Below are 17,733 nucleotides of genomic sequence, written 5' to 3' on the forward strand. Positions count from 1 at the left end.
ACCAATAACAAACAGAAGAGAAACAAATCCAAATCTAATTTTTCAAAGGAATAGTCCCATCCATTTCACATAGGAATCTAGCCATCGACAGCCAAGATAGCCTTGCAAAAGCACATCCAACATTTAAAATATATCAAAAATAGAACCACAAGAATATAAAGTAGATTGGTGAAAATTAAGAACTCAAAAATGAGAAAAAATAGCCTAAACTAGAGTTAAAGAATGTTCTTTAGAAAAGAAAGACAAATAATATTAAGCATATGCGACAAGAAGCCGTCAAAATATAATGATCTACAAGAGTTGATTTCTGTCAAAATAATCTGAATTAGGATCAATTTGAAAATTTGTGCCATTCTAAAATCACTAATTGTTAAACGAGGCTTCAATGCATATTAAAGAATTAAATATTGGCTGACAAACAGAACATCATTTGAGTATACCTCATGTTTAAGCTAATATTGATGCCCTATTAACCTAAATATATATAATTTTGATACAATGGTCAGTAAGGTAGCGCATTGCACATTATCATTCAGCAGAGTAGATAGAGTAGAGTTGCAAGAAATTTTCAGGAAATGTAAATGTCAATATACATTGGCTACTTGGCTTTAATTCCATTAGTAGCCACATTTACATGCTACATATCAATGATGATCTTTGCCCTATTTTATCGAAGTGCAAGGAATTCATGGAAAACAATTGAAGTCAATTTCTTAGCATAAGAATTTAATGGGACGCCCAACTTCTAAGCCAGCCTAAGAATTTTGAGAAAGAAAGACTTCCAACTGCTTCATTTTATAGTTTACTTTTCCCACTTATAGTTATCTAATGATTGAGCTAACATAAGCACCTATTAACCTCCCAGCTTGCCTCTTCAGTGTTAATGGAGGGAACTTTATGAGCAGATGGCATAACCAAAAGCAGGCCCTAACGGTTCAAATTGAGACAACAAAACTATCTAATGGGAGGAATAAGGCATGAAGTCATCCTAACTAGCTTTGAATAAATAAATTAGCCCTTCCAAGTGTAAATGGGAATAAAAGAGTGCGTGTGTGTGAGTTTATATTTATATAGATACGCACGCACGCGCGCACGCGTGCGCGCGGAATAAAAGAGTGCGTGTGTGTTTATATTTATATAGATACGCACGCGCGCGTACGCGCGCACGCACAACAACAACAACAAAGCCTTAATCCCACTACGTGGGGTCGGCTACATGAATCCTTTTTCTCCATTGCGTCCTATTTAGTGTCATATTTTCATTTAGTTCTAGTAAATTAAGATCATTTTTAATACAATAAGCCCAAGTCTTCCTAGGTCTACCTCTACCTTTCTTAACACAAGTCGAATTTAAAACATCTACTCTCCTAATCGGATCATCTAATGGTCGACGTTTAATATGACCAAACCATCTAAGACGACTTTCTCTAATTTTGTCTGTCACAGGAGCTACACCAACCCTATCACGAATATATTCATTCCGCATTTTGTCTCTAAGTGTAAAGCCACTCATCCACCTAATCATTCTCATCTCGGCAACACTTAACTTATTAATCAGCAAAAAGCATACACCAATGTGCATCCTCCTGTAGATGCCCAGTAAGCCCATCCATAACTAAAGCAAAAAGATATGGGCTTAAAGCCTTATTCCCTGAATAAATGGAATGTAATTTTAGTAGTAATAGCTCTAGTGACAGAAGTGTGACTTTGAGTGATCAAATTATTTATATATATCACAATAGGTGAACTGTAAGGAAATCACCAAAAAAAAAAGAGACTACCTCATCGTATTTTCGAGCTTGAAGCACCGGTTAAACAGCAACCAGAGAGCCCAATATGCTTCCCCATCATTGACATTCTTAGTTGACAGCTGCCTAAGTAACACTTCGGACAATCTTTCTACAGCATATCTGTCCTTAATCGTTTCCACAATCCTCAACCAAAATAGAGATTTTGGAGTCTTCTCAAACATATTAGTGATAGCAGAATTAGACTTTGACAACAAGCAGCTTTGGACAAGAGAAAGAATTCTGGGAATCATCTCATCTGCAAGAATGTCTGAAGATATAGCAACAGAATCAGAGAGTGATAAAAGCAACATAGTACTGTATAACAAATTCTATACTCGCTTCATGTACAAGAATCTGAAGAAATACTTGTTTTAGTAAAGGAGAGGAAAATGCAATAGCACATTTGTAAATCCCAAAAAGGTGGTAATAGAAATTAATATGTAATAAACTGTAGCTCATCATAAATGAGAAATAAAAGAGACAAATGATGCAGTAAATAATCGACGATCGATCAAGCGGAAATAATTTCATGACTCTTAATCTTTTATTTTTCCTCTAGGGCTCTGACATATTGATTATTCAAGTAAAGTAAGTCTGAGAGAACAATTTATGACACTAAGAATTATAATTTTAGTGATCTTTATAATAGATTATATAATAAAGATGGTGAAAAATATATGTATAAACTAGTCAAACAGAGATATAAGAAAATTAAAGATTTAATTCAAATATAATTTATTAAATATGAAAATCAAAAAATACTTTTCTTAGAAAAAGATATTCACATATGCGAGTGAGCTATTTTGATAAACTTTCAATTAAATTTTTTAAAATACTATCGACCTTGGTGATATTAATATCGTTAATAATAATAAAATATTTTATTTTTACTATCGCATTAATAAAAAAGAAAGTTGATGAGGTTGTAAAGAAAACAAAGGTGAAAAATCAAAAGGACCTGATGATATTCCAATTGAAGTGTGGAAAAATTTAGAAAATTTAGGAGTTTCCTGGCTTGACTCTTTAATATTATTTTAAAAACTAAAAAGATTCCTGAGAAGTGGAGGAAGAGTATTTTGGTCCTTATTTTTAAGAATAAAAGAGATGCACAAGAGTGTACAAACTATAGAGAAAATAATTTAATGTGTCGTACTTTAAAATAATGAGAGAGGGTAATTGAACATAGGTTAAGCCGTGATATAAAAATTTCTCATATTAGTTTGAATTTATGTCAGTCAATTCTACTATAGAAGCTATACATTTATTGAGAGGTATGATGGAGAAGTACAGAGACAGCAAGGAGGATCAACGTACAATTTTCATTTATTTAGAAAAAGCATGCGATAAGGTTCCAAAAGAAGTCCATTGGAGAGTTCTAGAGAAGAAATGTGTTGATATGACTTATATTCAATTCATTAAAGATATGTATACTAGAGTTGTTACTTGTGTTCGAACAGAAGGAGAATTGACTAAGGTATTTTCCTATTCCAATTGGATTACATCAGGGATCAACATTAAGCCCATATCTTTTTGTTTTAGTTATAAATGCTTTTACTAGACTTTTACAAGAGGATGTACCTTGTTGTATGCTTTTTGTTGGTGATATCCTTCTTGTTGATAAGACTAGATAAAGAGTTCCGGAAAAACTTGAATTATGGAGGTCTACATTGGAGTCTAAAGGGCTTCGTTTCAGTAGATCTAAAAATGATTACATGGAATGTAATTTTAGTAATAGTAGCTCTAGTGGTAGAGTTGTAAGTATGGGTGATCAAATCATTAAAAGATGTAAATGTTTTAGATATCTCGAGTCAATTAATCAAAGTGATAGTGATATAGACGGTGATGTTATTAGTAGAATTCAAGTTGGTAGGTTGAAGTGGAAGAAAGCATCGAGCCTATTGTGTGATAGAAAAGTACCGCTTGGACATGAAGGAAAATTTTATAAGATGGTGGTGAGACCAACAATGCTCTACGGCGCAGAATGTTGTCATTTAAAATAGAAGCATAATATAAATTTAAGTGTTGATGAGATGAGATGAGATGCTTAGGTGGATGAGTGGCTTGACATTCAGAGATAAAATGCGAAATGAATATATCCATGATAGGGTTGGTGCAGCTCCAGTGGCGGACAAGATTAGAGAGAGTTGTCTTAGATGGTTTGGTCACATTAAACGTCAACCATCTGATGATCTGGTTAGGAGAGTGAATGTTTAGATTCGAAGTTAAGAACAGCAGAGATAGACATAAAAAGAGTTGGGCATATAGCATAAAAAAATGATCTTAATCTATTAAAATTAAATGAAACTATGGCACTCAATAAGACACAATGGAGAAAAAAGATTCATGCAATCGACCCAACTTACTGGGATAAAGGCTTGTTTTTGTTGTTTTGTTGTTGTTCTGACATATTGAAGATGCATCACAACCTATAAAAAGGTTCTAAAAGGAAATGTTTACTAACAAGACCGTGCTTATGGAGATTTTTGTTAGTTTGGGTGGCCTGCATTAAATAATTCGAAAAACTTCTTTATAGCATTGATTGATGCGTGAACTACATCAAAAAATAAGCAACATAAAAATCTGGCAAGAATAGAAGAGAATTTGTAGTGTATTTATTTTTCCATTTGTATTTAATTTATACAGCTCTAGGGAAGCCTGTAGTTGAATGATACAAAATTTGGAGGCCAAAAAATAGTTACATGATCAATTACAATCAAGACAATCCCTTAATTGGTGAGGTGGTAGCAAACATCTTATGGATTAATGAGGTGGAGTAGAGAATAAAGAAAAAATAGAGCATGTTAGGGCAAAGGTTAATGGCATTTACTGCACTAGGCAGAAGTTTGGGATAAGCGAGATTCTAATTTTGTTCAAACTTTCCCATAAGTAAATCTTTATTGGGCATTTAAAAAACATAATATATCATCTCCTAAAATAGAAAAAAGAGCATGTGATTCAACATTTTGTGTCAACATATAAGTGCCTCGTAATGCCAGCTGGGGACAAAGGTGTGCAGCTTTTTTCAGCTCCTTGAGAATGTACTTACCAGTAAATTTTTTAATGTCTATCCTAATAAACCGTTAGTAAGATTGTATGGAAGTTGTTCACCTGAATATATACAAATAAAGTGTTAGAATTTATATTAAAAAATAATTTATTTCCATTAGAAGTTATGAGAATTAGATTTATTTCCTAATATAACTTTATTTCCTTTCCTAATGCAAACAAAGACTCCAGAAATAAAGACAAGTTCAAAAAGGAGGGAGTCCGAAGAGATGGGGCTTAGAGCGGCGACTACAGTGAAGGTCGGAAAGACGTCGAGCTGTTGTGGAAGAAGTGGGACAGCAGGTTAGCAGTCGCAACGACGTCGAACCGTATCTGGAGAGAAGCAGGTACGTCATCGAAGGCGGGGTTGGTGGCTGCGGTAAAGGCCAAGAGGTGGGGGCGGTTGTGGAAGACGTAGGACAACAGGTTAGTGATAATAACAACATCGAACCGCGGCTAGAGAGAAGTGGGAATGTGGTTGGAGGTGGAATTGGCTGTTGAGATGAAGGTCGGATAGCGGCGGTACAGACGGCGGTGGATAAGGGTTGCGGCCTACTGAGTGGGAGGCGGAAGGAGCTACGAGGGCCTGCTGTATGGAGGCGACGGGAGTTACAAGGGCCTGCAAGAACGCTACAGGGGCTGTCGGCGGGTAAGGGAGGCAGCAGGGCTGCAGTAATTTGCAGGTGGGAGGCGTTGGGGAAGCCTGAGTGGGGTTGCGGCTTGCTATGGGAGAGAAGGCGGGTGCTGCGAGGGCCTGCAGGGAAGCTATAGGGTCTGTCGGTGGGTAGGGAGAGCAACAAAGCTGCATCTACAGGTCGAAGGACTGCAGAGGACTGGTGGCAGTTTTGGGAGAGCAACAGGAGGAAGAGAAGTTGTCGTATGGATGGTCGGAGGTGCTAGGATGTTGGCAAGTTATAGGACTGTGGGGAGAGATTGAAATGGTGAAAATAAACACCACCTTAGACGGGGTTACAGTCAAAGCACCTTCCTCATCGTCGGATACAGCAATTGATAGAGAAATTACTCGAATAAAACAGAATTCAGATTTCAAAATCAAGACCCTTGACCATAGACAGATCAACGCCTATTTATAAAAGAGTTGACCCAACTTAGAAAACAATTAAATTAAGGAGAATAAAAAAAAAAATCAAGATCTCAGATTTAAGGAAGGAAAATCAAATCAAATTTCAGGCTTTTATGAAAGACTAAAAATTATGATAAAAAATAAAAAATCGGATCTCTATGTCTGGAAAGGTTTTTGAATTAGAAACGGTCTAGGAAGAAGAGGTGATGCGGGAATCCTAGGGGGTTGACCGGGCACAGGTCCAGCCCAACTGAACCGGCCGACCCCTTGGAGGGGGGCCCTACGCCCCCTCCTTCCATTTATTCTCCTTTCCTTTCTCCCATCTCCCTCTTGCCTTTCTCGTCCTTTCCTTTCTTCTTTCCTAGGTCTATCCTCAAAAACCTTCCAAAAATACTAAGATCTTATTTTATTTCCTTTACTAAATAAAAAAGCTTCCCTTCTTTTCTTTAAATCTGATATCTAATTTTATGCTCTTTTCTTAATTTAATGTTTCCTAATTATGTCAAATCTCATTTATAAATAGGAGTTGTGTCTAGAATTAGGGGGTTGATTGTTGAGATCTGATTTCAGGTTTAGCTTATTGTTTTCTCCTTGAGGGTTGTATCCGATAATGAGGAATGTGATTCGGCTATAACCCATCCGAGGTGATGATTATCTTCATGTTTTTTACCACTTTTCATCCTCCAGCAGCTCACCATTGTTCCAGCAATTCAGCAGACAACTTCCCTGTTTTTGTCTTCCAAAATGTCGGAGGATCCTCCACCTCCTCCCGGCAGGGTGTCGCGACCCTACTGCTCTTCCAAACAACCACCAAGCCTCCTACAGCTTCACTGCAAGAATGCGCCTGCTCCTCCCTACACCTCTCCCGACCACCGATCTCTGCTCCCTGCAGCCTCCCTTCAGCCGCAACTCTCTGCAGGTCCTCCCAGGAGGCCCCCAACCCACTGCAGCTTACCTGCAGACAGTTCGCAGCCACCTGTTGCCTTCCCGACGCCGCCACAATTCCCTGCAGCCCCTCACAAGTCACTGCAGTCCCCTGTTGTCCTCTCAGAATCGCCGGCCGCTCTCCTGCAGCTTTCCTACAGTCGTCACAGCTCCGGCCACCTCCCACACATTAGGCAGCCGCCCCTCTAGACCTTCCCCAGCGCCTCCTGTTGTTGTCACCAGTCGTTCTAGCTGAAGTTCGACGTTGAAACCATCATCAACCTGCTGTCCTCGGTCTTCCAAAGCAGCCTCACTTCTTCGGCTTCACCACAGCCACCCATACCGCTTCCGACGATGCTCCTGATTCTTCCGGCTGCGGTTCGACGCTTCAATGAGCACTAACTTGCTCTCACCTGACATCGCTCCGGCCTTCACCGTAGCCACCACTTCAACACCGTCTCTCACATTCGCACCCTCCCCAAACCTTTTTTTTTAATTGCTTCGTCATCTCCTTTGTTGACCCCTTCTTTACCTATACTCTCCTTAACTCTTCCTCCCCAAACCATCAGCTATGCCCCACAGGAGGAACAAACCATACCCCACTCGGGGAAGGAGGGGGGGGGGACAATTGGCAAAACTAGACGAAGGAATCCAAGGCAATGTTACCCTTGATTATGACCTCAAAAGTCAACATGAAGGCAAAGCAACGATCTCAATCTGTTCCACCGAGAAGATGGGAGCGACAAAAAATTCCGTCCACGTCGTTTTGGCATCCAATAACAAAGGAGACCGCGAGAAGAACCCCAAGGCCACCAAAACTTTGTCGTTAAAATAAATCTCCCCGAATTTGATGGCGGTATGGATCCAGATGAATTACTTGACTAGTTACGCGCGGTCAAACGAACTTTTGAATACAATGAGATACCTGAAGATAAGCGGGTCAAGCTAGTAGCTATTAAACTGAAAAAGCATGTCTCGTTATGGTGGGACAACCTGCAACATCAACAAACGAGGGACGACAGTGGGAAAATCACGAAGTGGCACAAAATGAAGAAAACACTGCTACGGAAATAGCACTACTGCGAATGCCTGCCACCACACTACCGCCAAAATATATTCCTGAAGCTCCACAACCTACAACAGAGAGAGATATCTGTAGAGGAATTCACAACCAAATTCAAACAAATACAAATAAAGTGTGACTTTGTCGAACAAGCGAAGCATACCACCGCCCGCTATCTCAGTGGCCTGAAGCCCGCCATTAGCAAGTTCAACTACAACCCTATTTTTTGCTTAGTGACGTCCAAACCTTAACCCAGAAAATTGAAAGGCAAAAAAAAGTAGGCCAGAACGCAGTCTTCCTCCAACAACAATCCTCATACAAGCCAACCCCAGCGGTTACACCTACTGACAAAAGCGCACAAGAAACGAGGAAACCAACACCTGGGAATACAAAAACTGATCCAAGCAGCAAGAAACCCAAAAAAAGTAGCTTCTCCATACCAATGTCAGCCAGAGAAAGTTTTAGATGTCATGTTTTCGGCCACATCGCCTCAAGCTGTCCCACAGGCCGAATTGTCTCTTTTACAGACCAAGGTGTCATGGAGGAAAGAGAGGATGAGGAACCAGAAGATGCCAATGCAGCACTTCAGCTCCCAGAGGATGAAGGTGAGTTGCTAGTCATACAGCGAGTCTTACATTCAGAACCAGCACGGGATCAGTCATGGCTACAACACAGCATCATTCGCACAAAGTGTACAGTTAAAGGTAAAGTTTGCAGCTTGATAATCGATAATGGCAGTGCTGAAAATATTGTATCAACACTAATGGTGACAAAGCTAGAATTACCCATGCAAAAAACATCTCCAACCCTATTCCCTCAACTGGCTGAAAAAAGGGAATGAAATCTATGTGGACCAGCAATGTCTTGTTGAGTACTCGATGGGCAACCAATTAGAGAAACAAGTATAGTGTGATGTCGTTCCCATGGATGCATGTCATATTCTACTAGGACAACCATGGCAGTACGACCGCAAAGCTCAACATGACAGATTTAAAAACACATACTAATTCAAGAAAGATGGCAAACGCATCATATTACTACCAAGTAAAGATGCAGAGGAATCAAAGACACCGAGGAGATAGTTGTTTCAAGGTTCACATTCATGCAGTTAGTTTGAGATGCAACGATAACACTAACCCTAGTTCTACTTGAGGGATCCGACGAAGAAATCTCCATACCTGAAAGCTTACAACCACTATTATAAGAATTTCAGGATGTCATGATCGACAGCCTACAAAAGGGACTACCACCACTATGGGACATCCAACATGCTATCAACCTTATACAGGGATCTGTCCTATCAAACCGACCTGCATACAAGCTAAGTCAACAAAATACGAAGAAATGCAACGACAAGTGCAAAGACCTCGTCACCAGAGGGCTAGTTAGAGAAAGTACAAGCCTGTGCGTCGTGCCCGCCCTAATAGTACCCAAGAAAGATGGAACATGGAGGATGTGTATCAACAGCAGAGTCATCAATAGAATCACAATCAAATACTGATTACCAATACATCGACTAGACGATCTCCTGATGGAAGATCGTCTCAAGACACGGGATGGAATACACACGTGGACAATTATGCCCTTTGGCCTTTCTAATGCACCTAGCACCTTCAAAAGATTAATGAATCAGATATTTTGCAACCTCATTGAGAAGTTTGTCACAGTATACTTTGACGACATACTGGTATATAGTCATTCAATAAAGAAACATATACAACACATAACAACATTATTTGAAGTACTCCGGCACGAAAAATTATACGTCAATCCAACGAAATGCACTTTCATGACAAGTCAAGTATGTTTTTTGGGTTACATTGTATCCAGCGCAGGCATTCAAATGGACCCAATAAAAATCGAAACCATTATAAGTTGGACCACACCGCAAACATTCACCGAACTCGGACAGCTTTTGGGGCTTGCATTATTCTACCGCTGCTTCATTCAAAATTTCAGCACTGTTACTGCTCCCCTCACCGAGCTGATAAATAGCAAAGAGTTCACTTGGTCGAGCACCACGCAATCTAGCTCCAACACACTCAAAGAGAAAGTAACTCAAACACCAGTTCTAGCCTTGCTAGATTTCAAACAACTCATTAAAGTAGAATGTGACGCATCAGGCGTTGGAATCGAGGTCACACTGATCCAGGACGATCACCCCATCGCTTTTTTTAGCGAGAAACTCAATGAGTCCAGGAGGAAGTACTCAACCTACGACAAAGAATTCTACGCAATGGTAAGAGTTATCAAACACTGGAGCCACTGCCTAGAGGCAAGTTAGTTCACCTTGTTTACAAATCATGAAACCATGAAATTTCTAAACAACCGGGTTAAGCTCAAAGGCAGACACGCAACCTAGGTAGAATTTTTGGCTTTATTCAATTTCGTACAAAAGCACAAAGCTGGGAGGCAGAACCGCGTTGCAGATGCACCAAGCAGACATCACTTATTAATCACCTCAAAGCAAACAAGCGTCATAGGGTTCAAGATCATCAAAGACTTGAACAAAGAAGACGATGATTTCAAAGATATCTGGAAAAGGTGTCAGGAAAAACCTACAGGACAGTACTACCATGCAGATGACTACATATTCTACCGCAATAAACTATGAATTCCAAGATGCTCCTTGCTAGAAGAAATTGTACAACAGAACCATAATGGAGGCCTCGCTAGCCACTTCGGCAAAGACAAAATTCTCGACCTCGTCAAAGAACACTTCTTATGGCCTCGACTAACAAGGGATGTAGAGCAAGACGTTCGACAATGCAAGATTTGTCATTTAGTAAAAACGAAGGGGCAGAATACAGGGTTGTATATATCGTTGCCCGTACCAAAAGCACCCTAAGTAGATGTCAGCATGGACTTCGTACTAGGTCTCCCCAAGATACAAAGGAACAAAGATTCTGTCATGTTTGTCGTGGACAGATATTCTAAAATGGCACATTTCGTACCCTGTCACCGTATACTCGACACATCGCATATCGCTGACTTATATTCCAAAGAAATCTTCGGGTTACACGGGATCCCAAAAACTATTACTTCTGAAAGAGATGTAAAATTTCTAAGCCACTTCTAGCGTACCTTGTGGGAAAAGTTAGGCACCAAGCTCCAATTCAGTCCAGCAGCCCATCCACAAGAAGACGGACAGACAAAAATAGTAAACAAAAGCCTGGGAAACCTATTGATATGTTTTGTGGAAAAGAACAACAAACAATGGGATCTCATTCTCACTCAAGCATAATTCGCCTACAACAAATCCATGAGTCAGACAGAGACGCAGCCCATTCGAGATTGTCTACGGCCGCAATCCACTCGCACCGCTTGATCTTGTTCCACTCCTACCACCGTCATAACTCGGCCAAAATGCTACAGAACGGGTTCAAGAAATCCAAAAAATACATGAAGAGTTTGGTAAAGAGATTGCTAGAAAAAATAGAAAATATCAAGCGCAAGTAAGCAAATCAAGGAAAAAGGTGACATTTAAAGACGGTGATCTTGTTGGATCTGGTCGAAAAGGGAACGATTTCACATAGAAGCTTTTGGAAAACTGAAAATCAGACCAGCGGGCCTTTTAGAATTCTGCAGAAACTCAACAACAATGCATACAAGGTTCTTACCATGAGACTACAACATTTCAGCCACCTTCAACGTTGTTCATCTTACTCCGTACTTTGAAGATCTAGAAGCTTTAACAACTAAGTTCGAAGCTCCCCCAATCCCGGGAGACTGACACAAGGCTCCTGGGGGGCCGATCTGGCACGGGACCAGCTCAGCTAGACCGACCGACCCCTTGGAGGGGGGTAACCGCCCCCTCCTTCCACATTCTCTTTTCCTTTCTCCCATCTCCCTCTCGCCTTACCCTTCCTTTCTTTTTTTTTTCTAGTCCTCTGCCAACTCCAAAACCTTCCTTAAAAACTGAGATCTGATTTTATTTCCTCTCCTAAATTAAAAACTCTTCTTGAAAGCCTAAAATCTGATTTGATTCTTTCCTTAAATCTGTGATATAATTTTATGTTCATTTCTTAATTTAATGCTTCCTAATTAGGTCAAATCTCTTTTATAAATAGGAATTGTTTTGTCTAGAGTTAGGGGGCTGATTGTTGAGATCTAATTTCACTTCTAGCTTATTGTTTTTCCCCTTGAGGGTTGTATCCAACGACAAGGAAGGTGCTCGGGTTGTAACCCCGTCCGAGGTGGTGATTATCTTCATCTTTCTTACCACCTTCTGTCCTTCAGCATCTCGTCGTCATTCCAGCCATTCAAACAATTCAACAGACAGCTTCCTTGCCTTCCAAAGTGTCGCAGGATCCTACCCCTCCTCTCTGTAGGGTGTCGCATCCCTACTGCTCTTCCAAACAGCCAATAGGCCTGCTCCAGCTCCTCCCTGTGCCTTTCCCGACCATCGATCTCCGCTCCCTGCAACTTCCCTTCAACCGCAACTCTCTACAGGTCCTCCCAAGTGGGTCCCAGGCCACTGCAGCTTACTTGAAGACAGTTTGCAGCCACCTACTGCCTTCCCAACGCCGCCACGATTCCCTGCAACCCCTCACAAGTCAGGCTCCGTTTGGGGCCGCCAGGCGCCGTTTGGGGCCGCTTTTTACGAGCGGCGCGGCCCCAAACCGTAAATTTTTCCCGTTTGGCTCCCAGCTTCGCGGCCGAAGGAAGCTGAAGCGGGCGGAAAGCCGGCCACGGGATCGACCCCGCGGCCCAGCTTTCGCTTCTCGCGTTCGTGGATAACGTTTGATAATACCCCTGCCCTCTTCCGCTTTTCGGTACGAGCAGATCGCAGCATCCAAAGCCGAATCCCTTCCTTGCCTTCGAAGCCCTCCCTCCCACGTACAAGCTACGATCCTCCCCGATGCAACAGAGCCGAAAGCCCCTTCCCTCTGTTGTCTTAATTTTGTTCGACGAAGATAAAGAATGTCGAGGGTTCCTTCACGAAGGACATGGTTTTGGACCAAATCGGGAGAAGAAAAGGGAGACATTGCCGGAGAATATGGCAAGGAAGAGGAAATGGCTGAAGAAGCTGAGGCTGAGCTTTGTTAAGAAACTGAAATCCAAAAGGAGACTTGTTTGATCTCCATCACAAATGGATTGTATTTTTTGTATCGTTTCTCAATCCCTCAGTTCATTTCTGTTATTTATATAATTTTGCTTCAGCGATACATATAAGAGCTGTGACGAATGGATAGTAAATGTTTTCTTTTAAAATCAATATAAATGAAGTTTCAATAATTGGCCTCCAGGAGTTACGAATTGATGGAAGGAATACTTAAAGTTTACATTTATCGTGATGGTCTAAAGCCAATTTTTCATACACCAGAACTAAAAGGCATTTATGCTTCTGAAGGATGGTTTATGAAGTTGATGGAACAGAATAGGCATTTCGTTGTTAAGGATCCAAGTAGGGCACATCTGTTCTATCTTCCATATAGTGCGCACAGAATGGAACTTGCTCTTTATGTTCCTGGTTCTCATAATATGAAGCCATTGTCTAAATTTCTGAGGGATTATGTGAATCAAATATCTTCTAAATATCCCTTCTGGAATCGAACAAAAGGATCAGATCATTTCCTAGTTGCTTGCCATGATTGGGTATGTTTTGGAGATCCTAGAATGCTTTCCTTATATATTTCCTAGATTTGCTTTGTGTGATCAATGCTCCTTATTTGACTTTTGCAATTTTGTTGCTATCCTGAAAATGTTGTTGTGATATCGTTAACTTGGCTTATATCATTCTAGGAAGATGACTATTTTTAGACAAGTTTGCCATCCTATATGCACACTGGAGCTGAAATAAATCTAAATTTAAAATTTTGTTCATGCATTATAGTAAAGATTTTACATAAATTACAAGCGTGAATATAAGAGGAAGTGGAGCATTTATTGCAGTTTAATTTCTCAAGCTACTATATCCAGTTCTCTAGTTCCTACATGTCTATTTATTCATCTTAAACTTCTTCCAGAGTGAAGCATAAAATGCCTTACATATCCATATTTTTGCTGGGATAAGGGTCTTTTTCCTCCACTAGTATTAACGTAGCAGATCCTGGACTTCCTAGTATTGTGGAGGCAGGAGCAATTTAAAATATTTGCCAAATCTTCTATGGAGTGAAATTCATATTCAACTTTATGAGTACAGAGTTATATCACATAGAATAGTTAGTTTTATATATTCACATATATTAATAAATTTAATATATAAATATATAAATTTATGAACAATTTAAACAAGCAGGGGCAATATGGTCATTTTTCCAAAAACAGTTACCCCACAGCTGTTTTCACACAGCTGCACCAAACAGACAGCTAGCTTCCCCGCAGCAGCTTTTTGGGGCAGCGCAGCTGCGCCAAACAGACCCTCAGTGGAGTCCCTGTTGTCCTCTCAGAATTGCCAACCGATCACACAGCTTCCCTACAGTTGTCACAGCTCCAGCCACCTCCCACGCAGTAGGTAGTCGTCCCTCTAGACCTTCCCCAGCGCCTCTTGTTGCTGTCACTAGTTGTTGCAGCTGCGGCTTGAAGCTGAAACCATCACAACCTGTTGTCTTCGTCTTTCGTCTTCCGCAGCAGCCTCACTTCTTCGGCCTTCACTGCAGCCACCCATCCCGCCTCCGACGACGATATTGCTTCTTTAAGCTGCGGTTTGACGCTTCGACGAGCGTTAACTTACTCTCACCTGACATCGCTCCGGCTTTCACTGCAACCACCGCTTCGGCACCGTCTCTCCGGACACCCTCCTCGTCGAGCTTGTTGTGTCTTTATATGTTGAGTCCCTGTTGTCATGTCTTATTTTATGTTTTGATTTGTGTAGTATCTTTCCATTCTTTTGAGTCAATGTTGTCATCGTCTTTTAAGTTATTAATAAATTCGTGTCTTGCGCCGTGGATTGAGTTAACTCCAGTATCAGGAGGATAGGCAGGGGGAAGGCAAGAAGAAGATTGGAGAAAATGAAGGAGGGTGGTGGGGCCCCCTCCAAGAGGGCCAGCTGGACCGGCTCCCATAGGAGCCCCGAGTCAATTAAGTCTATCATTCTCATTTCTGATTCTTCAATCCTAATTTTCTCTACTCATCTAATGAATGTAAGTTCTAACCTTCATTGTACCATGCCCTACGTAATTAAATCGCCTTATTTTACAAAAATAAGAACTTCACAAAGTAAATAAAAAGGTGAGCATGCAGTTCCGGAAACCACTACAAGTTTAAAAAAAAAACAGATGTAATTTCAGCTGATCTGGTATTGGCAAAAAGTAAAAAATGTTTCTCACCTGCAGATCCACGTCTACATATACGTTGAAAAGTTTCTCCAACGAAAAAAAGGCTACCATCCAGGTTAGCTGCATCAGGTTTATCCACTCTATGTAATTCCAAAGCTCTTCTTTCTGCTCCATCAAGAAGTTGAATGACAATGCATCGCGCGAAAGAGCTAAGCTCATAGTTAAGGATGACTCACCAAAAGAATAATAAGACTATAAAACAATCAAACCAACAGAAAATGAAAGAAAATTTTAACTTTTTGTCCTGAAAGGCAGAAGTCGTCAACCACTTCCTGGATTTGTTCGAATCCATGGCATTGACAATTGGAGCCTAATGCCAAAGATAAACTTTTAAAAAAAATACAGATAAAAAATAAGACAACAAACTTATCCGTTGGAAATTTAAACTTAACTTTCTAGACGTGAGAGAACTTTCCATTTTGACAACATTTACAAAAAGAAAAAAAGAGAAGAAGAGACCTCAAATTTTCCACTCTTGCCTTCTAATGCTTTACATATTATGTAGTCCTTTGTAGTATCGAAATTCAAACCCTCTGTACAACTGAGTCTACGGGCTTAACAAATCAATGGAACTCTTAGCTTATGTAAGAAAGCATTTATTTAATGAACTATTGATTACAAACCCCATCTTTGTTGTTTTAGTCATTCTTTATACAATTCTAGGGCAAGCCAGATGGCATTTAGTATTTCATGTAGCAGCAGCAGAAATACTGAAAATGGAAAAATAAATGACACGACAGCAAATATCACCTGCAAAAAAAAACTTCTTGTTTTTCAAAATACTGCTTAGACAGATTACAAAATAACAAGAAACTAATATGAAATCCTCGAAAGGCATGGTACAGGATACAGAAATCCTCAAATATAGATTATATTTTATTAAAAAAAAAAGAACTCTTAGAGCCTTACAAAAACTTAAACAGGGAAATTTCAAACAGTAACCTGAACAGCAGTGATGAGACAGACTGCAAGCTCGAAAATAAGCCATCTAGAGAAAGATCATAATGGAAATCATGACTCTTCATCAAGATGAGCATCCATTAGAAAATGGAAATATGCGATACACCCTATGACAGGCTATAGAACATACACGAATGAAAATCTGGATACTGTGATGAAAGTAAAGGTAGAGTTTCCAGTGTTGCTTTGTCAGGAATGGAAGCAAGAAGTTGTGCAACCCTGGATATAATTAAAGACCTGTCTGCTTTCAATATTCCACCAAGATTTCCGACAACTGTGTATGGATTACCAAATTCGGAAACCATAAGCTGCACCCCTTTTCTTTCAAGTAAGCACAAAATCAATAACCTGAAAAGCTCCGCGAATGAAATTTGTCATTATATTTTTAAAACTAAAACCTTAAAACGCACAAAAAAATGGAAAGCAAAAAAGTTCCAAAAAAGAGAAATAAACTCAAAACATTGCATTACAGAAATATATTTTAACAACAAAAAGGTCCAGTTCAAACGACATTGACATGGATGTTGCCTTTCAAATATTGAATACAAATTGACAAGGATAACAAGACTATTTCATCATCAAAATCATCATCATTAGCCTTTGCCCGACCATTTAGAGTTATAAATCCTCATATTACATTCATTGATGTTAAGTGTAAAATGAGACATTGAATGTAGCTTGAATAAATCTTTATGCACAACTTAGACCCATGTTGCCCTTGGTCTACCCATTTCCTTAAGAAAATACTTCATTATCATACTCATCGCCATTTATTAACTATTGAGGGTTGACTTTATAAATCCTCTTCATTCATTCTTGGAGCATGTTGCATGAAATATTGATTGTAATTTACATAATTTTGATCACACTTTAACCTTAGGTCTATCCCATTTCCTTGCTAATCCTTAAACATTAATTTTATCCGTAAGTCTTATGGTGCATTTTCTATAAGTCTTAATTTAAATGGATTATACTCCCATCATCCCTCTTATAATAATTTATTAATCAAGTCTTCTTAACTTTGGCATATATCGATCTTAATATTGTCTTTCTATCACACTCAACTTTACTATCAATAATTTCATCATCACCAACTTGCTTCCACGCAACATAGCAAATTTAATTGCAGTTTTCTAAAACTTACTTTCTACTCATAACATTTTATTATATCATCATATTCATGAGAAATGTATCTCTTTAACCATCGAGCCTTGACTCAAAAAAATATATCAAGATTATACCGCCATATTTTTCTATAATACAAGTTCAAGATACTTAAATTTAACTTATGCAGACATTCCCTGATATTTCAAAAATATGGGTAGTTTTTTTTTTCTCTTGCTAAAACTGCATATCATCAACTCTACCCAAAAAAGAGTATCATGAAACTCAATCTCCATGAGCTCACACCAAGCACAAAATCATGATTAAAAGCTTGAAATGGGACAAGCAAGCTCATGAGTCCCAATGCCAACATGGTCCTAAGATCAAGCTTTCGAAGTTCACATAAAATCATAAGAAAGCCTACCATGTCAACAACCCCACCACCCCCCACACCCCCAACACCACCATTGACAATTGGAGCCT

At 39.7% G+C, this 17,733-nt stretch overlaps 1 protein-coding gene across 1 annotated transcript in view; it reads right to left on the reverse strand.

The window, feature by feature from the left end:
• The window catches only part of LOC110018847 (telomere length regulation protein TEL2 homolog), a 47,049-nt gene that overhangs the window by 14,317 nt on the left and 14,999 nt on the right, over nt 1-17,733 (reverse strand). Inside the window, exons 5-7 of the mRNA XM_020716305.1 lie at nt 16,297-16,494; nt 15,178-15,335; nt 1,782-2,058 (exon numbers count right to left, since the gene is read on the reverse strand). Of these exons, the coding sequence (XP_020571964.1) occupies nt 1,782-2,058; nt 15,178-15,335; nt 16,297-16,494 (633 nt within the window). The remainder of the gene's footprint in view (nt 1-1,781; nt 2,059-15,177; nt 15,336-16,296; nt 16,495-17,733) is intronic.

The sequence above is a fragment of the Phalaenopsis equestris genome, unplaced genomic scaffold, assembly GCF_001263595.1.
Source record: "Phalaenopsis equestris unplaced genomic scaffold, ASM126359v1 Scaffold000036, whole genome shotgun sequence".
Lineage (NCBI taxonomy): Eukaryota > Viridiplantae > Streptophyta > Magnoliopsida > Asparagales > Orchidaceae > Phalaenopsis > Phalaenopsis equestris.